This window comes from Glandiceps talaboti, chromosome 4 (assembly GCF_964340395.1).
Source record: "Glandiceps talaboti chromosome 4, keGlaTala1.1, whole genome shotgun sequence".
Lineage (NCBI taxonomy): Eukaryota > Metazoa > Hemichordata > Enteropneusta > Spengelidae > Glandiceps > Glandiceps talaboti.
Window position 1 is genome coordinate 10,702,283 of NC_135552.1, and position 9,911 is coordinate 10,712,193.

Genomic DNA, 9,911 nt, shown 5'->3' on the forward strand with positions numbered 1-9,911 from the left:
GTAGATAATTGTCTAGATTTGAGATTAAAATTCAAATCTTTGGATGGAAAAGGTGTCTTTAAAAAAATAAACATTAATGTATGTCATAGACAATATCTACATCTACTGTCAGTGTGAATGCATGCATGCCTGTATGATTATGATAACATATGTACATACATGTGTATATGTGTGTGTATGTATGTATGTATGTATGTATGTATGTATGTATGTATGTATGTATGTGTGTGTATGTATGTATGTATGTATGTATGTATGTATGTATGTACATGTATGTGTGTGTATGTATGTATGTATGTATGTATGTATGTATGTATGTACGTACGTATGTACGTGTGTGTACATACATATATAGAGGGACTGACTATGTATGTATGTATGTATGTACGTACGTATGTACGTATGTATGTATGTATATGTATGTATGTATGTATGTATATGTATACATGTATGTATGTATGTATATGTATGTATGTATGTATGTATGTATGTATGTATGTATGTATACAAGTATGTATGTATGTACGTATGTATGTATGTATGTATGTATGTATGTATACAAGTATGTATGTATGTATGTATGTATGCATGCATGCATGCATGCATGCATACATGTATGTATGTATGTATGTGTGTGTGTATGTACATGTATGTATGTATGTGTGTGTATGTATGTATGTAGGTATGTATGTATGTATGTATGTATATATGTGTGTATATGTATGTATTTATGTATGTATATGTATGTATGTGTGTATGTATGTATGCATGCATGTATGTATGTGTGTATGTATGTATGTATGTATGTATGTATGTATGTATGTATGTATATTTGTGTATTTAAATAAGTAAATAAAAATGGTATAGTAATAAAATCATACATAGTGCAACCATTTAACTTTATTCCAACAAATTCATGATTTAAAATAAGAGTGAAGGGTCACCCTGTAATCCAGGTTTTTTCAGTTATACCTCATTTCATGGTTGTTGTGAGTTTAATTAATTCTTGTAATAATTCAAAATGTGATATTTGAGAATAAATTATACTAATATTTTAATAACAATTTCAGTATATTATATCAACTAATTGATGATGACTGTACAGAATCTAAAATATACATAGAATAGATATCAGCATGCAAATATCTCAGTCTGTTAATAGTTTTATTTCATAATTATATGTATAAATCTTAGACAGTTGTCATAACTTTTAATTTATTTTTCATCTTGAAAACATTATTTGTGTGTATTTCTTATTTTGTGTACGGATTTTCTACATGCTTTCAGACACCTTAGGGAGCCTTCAGTAATTACAAGTGGGGGGGGGTCCGATTTTGCAAAGTGATTGTCAGAGAAGTTGGGAGAGGGACATAGTTAACTGATACTCGTTGTATTATCTAACTTTGCATTACTTTGTGATTTTTGGCATCCCACCACTGCCACCACTGTACAGTAATATCAGAAAACCATGCACTTAATGAACTGTTATTTGTTGTTGTTGTTGTTGTTGTTGTTGTTGTTGTTGTTGTTGTTGTTGTTATGTAAGGAGAGGAGTGGGGCTCACAGGAGTCTGAAGAATGAAGGGTGAAAAGTGTGGTAAGTTTGGGGATTCCGATTATTTGGTGAAGTAGGGATGGTGACCTCTGTGCAGGCAATGCCCCATGTTTTGATTGAGGGAGGGCCACAGTTTATGCAACAGACCTCTCTCGATTTACCCAGGCGCCCATCCCCCCCCCCTGTAATTTCTGGAGGCTTTCTTAGTTATCTTAGAATGTTTGTCATTTCCACATTTTTATCTACTTAGCATTTCGTGTTATGCAGAGCAGATTTTTTTTAGAGATAGAGTTTTCTTTTACTTTCTTTATCTAAAACTATAAATATATTAACTTTTTATTTTCTGCAGAGAAACACAATAAAACTACTTGTAGTAAATGAAAACGATTGTTGTTGCCATTGTTTGATCGAAATCCAACATTTTGATATTATGTTTAATAGTTGAAGGCGGGTGAAGTGGGGTATAGTAACGTTATGTGCATATGTATCGCGGTTTTGAACACCTCCACCACCACACACACACACACACAAACACACACACACACACACTTTTTTTATCAATTTGTAGACTTTTGACTCTTGATTTTTGTAGGAATTATGTAGTGGTTTGATCCCCTCTTTAAATACATATACGACCTTTGACCCCATATTTTGAACAATGTAATTTCCACGTTGCCGATTTTCAATTTTTTTTCCGACTTTCTTTTTCAACGTCGTGTCCAAGTTGCCAATTTTCAAATTTTCCCAAGACTTTTGACTTCTATTTTCTGACTGAATGTAGACATTTGGACCCTACTTTCTGGCTGAAATGAAATGAAATGAAATGCTGACTTTTGTCCCCATAGTTTTTGAATCTTTGTATTATTTGTTGTTGTAATTTGAATCCACCAGGGTACACCTGGACCCATTGCACCAAGCCAAGTACCCCCCCCCCTCCCGATCATGGAGGGGGGTTGACCACCTAAGTGCTTATTACGTTCAGGTAAAATGTCATGAATATTTAGTGTTCATCTAATACATATACATGTCCCATGATGCAACAGTGGACCAACATGAGAACAAGAAGGTGAATATAGCGTTCAAATTCGGTGTTCCTTGGTAATCGCACGATATATTTATGAGAGGTGAAATCATGAAATGACTCCAAAAACCAAAAGGTTTGAAGAAAACACCTTTATTTCATGGCGTGACACTCCCCTTTAATAGAAATCTACAAAATGAATTAAAACAAGACAGATTATCAAAATCGGTGTACATGCTAACAAAACAGTAAAGAGTTATTTGGAGTGAAGAAAAAATAATAATAGCAAAATATTGGCAAACAGTATAATAAGACAGAATTAAAATAACAAGGTATGAAAACGTTGGCACGCCAGGACTAATCTGAAATATGACGTAAACAACAAATAACAAAACATAGCATCGACCTAATCGTGGCTGTACATACGAATTCACAATCATTAATCTTGCTTAAATTTGAACAGCTGTGACAGGTCAACTGAGGTTGATCTTTTGTATTAAAGCACCCAGCAACTTGCAAATATTGCATTTAAATGATTCCAAAAAAAAACAGCTACTAGTATTTGTATAGAAGAATAGGAGAAATGTACTGTTCTTTGGACATTTTAGAAGCTCAGGATTATAGCAAAATGTCGTCATATTGACTGACGCTGTTCTAGTTCAACAAATGTTGTCACTATGATTGATTTTTTTTTTCCAAAAAAAATCAAAGTGAAGTGTGTAATATTAATAACTAACATGGTTCTTTAAATTACTAAAACTATAACGAGTTCAGCATTTTAATAAGTCCATGTGTAAAATTTATTAGAATTAAAATTAATTTTTGTTAAGTGATGAATCAGTATCGCAAAAGTTCTGAACCATGATACGAAATACTTTTTTTAAAATTTAAAGGTACCCTGACATATACACAATGTACAAAAGTGATGTCAGTGATAAAGTCGACACTATTTGCAATGGGGTGCCTTAGGTGAATACGCTTTTGGACGATGTCGTAAAGAGGCCTGTACGTGGATTACGACGTCGTAAAGTTCCACGATTCGTGTACTATCAGGTTCTCACATTGGTGTATCTTTATCAATGGATCCGGAATCATAGAATTAGATAGAGATCGTTACTTTGTTTAAGACAAACTTTTTCACTAGCTCAACTCTGAAAATGTTTTCCACAACCTAATGTTTAATCCTAACCCGAACTTTTTATGAAACTTTCCATTACCTTTCCTTGTGATGGTAAAAACAATCAGGAATATCTCCCGATCGGGATAAACGTTTATCCCGACTGGGATAACAACACACAATACATTTATCATGATCGGGATAACGGATAAATTAGTTCTGATAAAATAGTCTGCATGTGTTTAAAAAATGTACGAATTCATGTTTATTCCGATCGGGAGATATTCCTTTCTGAAAAAACAGTATTACAATAAATAGAAATTGTGGTTACTCGTGAAATGAAACATTACGCCAAAAGTTACAGCTAAGAAAACTCTAACCTAAGGTTAGTAATAATACAGTGTTCTTAACTGACAAATTTTACTGAATATCGGAGATTTTTCTGGAAAATTCTATGTACAATTGTCATCTGAATCAACACTACATAACATTTGCTACAAAGCATTGTTCTTATTCGATTCATGTTCAAAAGAATTGCGTGGATGGCCCGAGCGTGCTATGTCGTGTGGGAGTAGTTTGATATCAAAATAAATGATTTAAGGGCTACAGACGGTCAAAGTCTATACCTGGATGGTGTGACGCCCCGGGGGTGACGGTAATCCTCTTGTAAATCATTGCCAAAACTGGCCTGTGTACGACGTGAATTTTGATCGACAAAGTCAAGGTAAGTGAAGTATCGAATACCTCTGGAAATTAGCCCCCTCCCCATTTTATATGCCGATAATGACGTCATCGATCGAGAGTCTAAATTATGCATGAGAACTATCCAAGCCAGGTGGTGTTTGGCTTAACATAGGAATCTAAAGTTGACACTGAAGCTACACGGACCCTAGATCAACCCCTGCAGCGTCGATATAGTACAGAGCCTGGAAATTGGGCGCGGCGTCGACGGTTTATATTGAGCGTTTTCAGATGTGTGTCAGCATGACCGGACAAAAAACCAACCCCCTGGCAAGAAAAGCATAACGCACAACACCTGACACCCCCCCCACGATAGCATATTTTGATATCTTATATATCATAATTATACTACTGTAACGTGCAGTATACATGAATCGAACTTCTGACCTGGACATCCTCTTAGACTTTGACATAGTTGCTGTAAACCTATATCGTATCAACTGATTGATCTGTCACTGACCCACGTGACTCCAAAAACATTCTCCATCCCATGTACACTGGACATTATCTCAATTTGATACTCCTAATGAACACGGTTTACTGACAGCATTCTGACATGTCACTTAGACAAGTTGTACCACTACTTGCGTCTTGACTCGTCAATTAATAAGTGGAAAAACCTAACAAATATTTTACAGGGAATTTGCACAATATAATTGGCAAGATTTAACTTATAAGTGATGATTGGAGATATTGAATGTTATAGAGAGAGAGAGAGAGAGAGAGAGAGAGAGAGAGAGAGAGAGGGAGAGAGAGAGAGAGAGAGAGAGAGAGAGAGAGAGAGAGAGAGAGAGAGAGAGAGAGAGAGAGAGAGCGCGCGCTTACATTATTTGTAATCTCACTTTTCACATTTGCACGCGTACGGTTAATGATCCTGTCCGTTGGTTTTCAGGTGCAGGTACAAATGAAATCAGAATGTCAATCCTTACCGTTACCGTCGGACTTTTCGTTATTTGTTTGGTTTACAAAGTAATCGATTGGTTGCTAAGGTTACCAACCGTTGACAACATCCAGTCTAAATATGTTCTCATTACTGGATGTGATACCGGTTTTGGTAATAAATTGGCTAAAGATTTAGACAAGAGGGCATTTCGTGTTATTGCTGCTTGTTTGACGAAGAAAGGTGCTGAAGATTTGGACGAGGAGGCGTCATACAGATTAAAAACACTGATTATGGATGTATCTAAAAGTGAAAGTGTCAAAGAAGGATTCAATGCCGTCAAGAAAATTATCCCAAAGGATACAGGTACGTGTGACGTCAGAAAATAAAAATGATATGCAACGAATTATATATGCTGTACCATGGATGTATTGTCTGATGGGAGGGACTGGGGGGGGGGGGGCTGTCTCCCAGAAAACTGTTGTTCAAGCAGCTACATGATCTACACCTCAGACCCCAGGGTAAAGGACAAATAATCTATTTTGTTCTCGCGATTTTCTGGATTTCTAATATTATTTTCTCTATATATTTCACATAAAGTTTTAAATATTGTTTCCTCTCTGCCCCCCCCCCCCTCCCCCATTTCTACCATTATCAGAGTTTACCAGATTTGCAGTAGATTGCTAATGCTAGAACAAACTCAGGAGTTAATTGCAAATATAATTAACGCATTGCGCAGTGAGTGTAAACATCTACTGATCCGACTAATGGAAGTACACGTGGGAAAACCCAGTGAGAGGAAACAATTATTTAAAACTTGTATTTAAAATATAGAGAAAATAATATCAGAAATCCGAAAAGTCGCGAGAACGAAATTAAACGGCCTCGTAATTATTGATATGAAGGCTCCCCAAGAGTATGTGTTTATATTCGACATATATACCAACAATGATAAATTCAGAGTACATATAATGTATAATATAGCCTGTTTACGGCGGTAGTGGCACTCCATTTATATCTCTCGTATTCCGAGGAAATAGGCTGAACGTTTAACGATCACATTTACCATCACCCGAGTGTTTTTTTTTTACCTTCCTTGCCCCTTGTTTCTACAACGCTCGAGTACTATATCACGCCGGGATAACACGATCAGCACGACGGGATATGATAATCCCTATTCGACACCAGGCATGGTGATACAAACAAAGAACTTAGTGTTTTCAATATATATTTTACAGGGATGAAACTTTTCTTGAAAACATTTTCATACATCACTGTTTAAATTTGACATATTTGACTTTCTAGGTCTATGGGGTCTTGTGAATAATGCTGGCGTAGGGGGCGCTGTGGGTATATACGAGTGCCACACTCGTGAAGACTATCAGAAATGTTTGGATGTTAATTTACTCGGTTTGATTGACGTCACAACAACATTTCTACCACTCATAAAGAAGAGTCGAGGCAGAATTGTCAATGTAGCCAGTGTCGTGGGCAGATACGTCGCTCCAGGGGGTGCGTACTCTATTTCCAAATTTGGAGTCGAAGCATTCTCCGATGGACTCAGGTAAAATATTGTGAACCAACTTTTTAATGATAAGAATCGTGTAATCATAGCAACACCGTGTACGCCCATTGACTGTTTCTGGCGAGTAGTGAAAAAAATAGAGCGCTATAACTGTGTTATTAAAATGGATAACCATTGCAGTCGACTAAATAAAAATAGAAATATTATTTACATCAGTTTATATTTGAATGCATTCTGATAAGTTACAAAGATAATTGTCAAATAAAAAAATCATTTCCAAACAAAAAGTCAATTCTTACTGAATAACCCTAGAATGACTAGCATTTCAAATCAGGGCAGAGAGTGGTGTTTTTTTTTTTACCTTTTTATACGAACAAAATCAGTTGGTCTAAACTGTACTAGACTAGACTAATATATTGTTGACCTAGTGGTCAGCCGTAACTATATGGAATTAGATTTTTCATTCTGATGAGAATTGTCGACCAACAGATAAACCGAAAGCTCAATGCTAAAGGAAACTGTTCGTTCGTTATAACCTATACGTTAAGCTGATAAACATGTTTGGTGCATTCTTTTTGTTCTTAAGAGAGAGAATTGGATAGTTGTTCGGATTTTTTCTATTTTTTAAAAAATAATGTGAAACAATATAACCCAAGTCCGTGTCTGCAACTCAATAGATTGCATAGAAACTTGCAAAAAATGTAGTCAAAATCTCATCTATATATATATAGCATTTTTTTACAACTTGTTTCATCTTTGTCATCTACAGATTAATGATGTACCCTTTCGGCGTTAGAGTGTGTACAATGGAACCCGGTTTCTTCAAAACCAACTTAACGAATTGGACAGAACTAGAATCTAATATAGATGCTACGTGGAAGTCTCAAAGTGCAGAGATTCGGGAAGAGTACGGAGAAGAGTGGTTTCAAGCACGTAAGTTTGATTGTGTGAAGTGCCATCGAACATTGTCCTCGACATATCCAATAAACATCTCCCTCTATCGGTTGAGGGTTACTAATGGTATTGGTGAATTTGCTAAGATCTCTGCCTATTTGATTCCACATGCATACCATGCCTATCTCCGGTGGCGATTCAACCCAGTAAGAATAAAACGGGAAACAGGAAAATAGAGGGTTCAGTCACGTTCACTATAGTGATATTTGTTTACATAGATAGTACAATTTATTTCTATGTCTTTTAGTTTGCCGTAAAACCAGAAAACCCAGAGGAACATGTGTCCTCTTTTGTGAAACACCGTTGCAAGATATTTAGATGAATAATTTTGATATATTTTCAACAAAAGTCACTGCAATCAGGCAGTACAGTCAATCTTAAACGTCGGCGCAGCCCCTCATCACGAAAAAATACCACACAAAGTAGACTGTAAAATGTAACGCTGGGGTCGCCCTTATCATCCCTCTTCTTGAAAGGGATGAGAAGAGCGCCCACAACGGCTGATCTTTCAGTCTACCCACAGAGTTGATTAAGGTGCATTAATACTGGCCATTTTTTTTTATTTCCGCAGTCAAGACGGTCACAGCTGACTCTTTGGACACAAGGTGTTCGCCAAATACACACTGGGTGACAGAAGCGATGGAACACGCCTTGATGTCAATCAAACCAAGAATACGCTATGTTATTGGTTGGGATGCCAAGCTCTTCTGGGTGCCGATGTCACTCTTACCATCTGAAATATCTGACTATATAATGCTAAAACTAAGTGGATTTCCTCTTCCGCAATGTGTTAAAAAACAGGAACAAAAGTTAAAGAATTAAAAAAATCAATGAAAGCGGAAAGAATGAGGGAGTCAATAATTTACCATTATTTTATATTCAAATCTACGGGTAACGAATTTTCTGTGTTTAAACATGTTTCAATAACTATACTTTGGGTCATGATAATACCTTGGAAGGAAAATGACCTCAAAATCGTCAACTTAAGATTACAAGATCTCATTATTGTCCACCGACCCCCTTCACAGATCAGATTATGATATTAGGTTATAAAATGTCCTAACCATGGTTGTATTAATCTAGGCCAAATATTCGTTGGTGTTAGTTATGTCTCAGGCAAACTACAGTGACTATGTAATAAGCTTACGGTAATCTGAGGTTATGTGTATGTAAGTACCGTCCCAAGAATTGTATTACTTTGTGATATATTTGTCATGGGTTCGTGAAGAAGACGGACAATGAGAAGGAAAAGAACTCTTGAAGATTTGAAATGAAACATTTTGTAAATGATTGTGTATCTGCCATATTTACGGTGGAATTTGTATACATTACAGCAAAGTACGAACCAAAGTACAACACAGGGACACACTAAAAGGACGGACATGGTCCAAGTTAAAAAAGAAAGTGAAAACTTTATGATAAACCAGATACTACTGTAACGTGCATGGTCATCATTGATTAAAACAGGCGAAAATGCATCACTTATCAATTACTTCTTTTGTTTTGGTGACATTCAGTTGTAGGAAACTTTCTTCACACCAAATTCAAAGGTTGAACCCCTCCCGGGGGGGTCACACAAATATACTGACCCCGCAGTGATTTGAATATCTTTTGCGATAAAAGATATCACTACACAAAAATATAGTGACCCTTCCCTAAATACATGCATGAAAACGGCGACCCTAACTTTAAAAAAAAACCACCTCCCCCCCCCTGTAATTTATGTCCAGTCCCTTAATCCAAACCACATGCTAACGGCAGTATCCCTAAGTTCTGTAAAAAAAAAACACACACCAAAAAAGCTTATACAATCAAGCTTATACAATGTATGTATGTATGTATGTATGTATGTATATATGTATGTATGTATGTATGTATGTATGCATGTATGCATGTATGTATGTATGTATGTATGTATGTATGTATGTATGTATGTATGTATGTATGTATGTGTGTATGTATGTATGTATGTATGTATGTATGTATGTATGTATATATGTATGTATGTATGTATGTATGTATGTATGTATGTATGTATGTATGCATGTATGCATGTATGCATGTATGTATGTATGTATGTATGTATGTATGTGTGTATGTATGTATGTATGTATGTATG

The 9,911-nt window shown here is 35.8% G+C and overlaps 1 protein-coding gene across 1 annotated transcript; it reads left to right on the plus strand.

Annotated features, from left to right (window-relative positions):
* Positions 1–5,348: 5,348 nt before the first annotated feature.
* On the plus strand, positions 5,349–8,852 carry LOC144434148 (retinol dehydrogenase 16-like). Its single transcript, XM_078122602.1, has 4 exons — positions 5,349–5,679; positions 6,619–6,877; positions 7,608–7,771; positions 8,364–8,852. Exons 1-4 carry the CDS (start codon positions 5,349–5,351, stop codon positions 8,612–8,614), a joined length of 1,005 nt encoding a protein of 334 aa, XP_077978728.1. The 3' UTR covers positions 8,615–8,852.
* Positions 8,853–9,911: the final 1,059 nt, after the last annotated feature.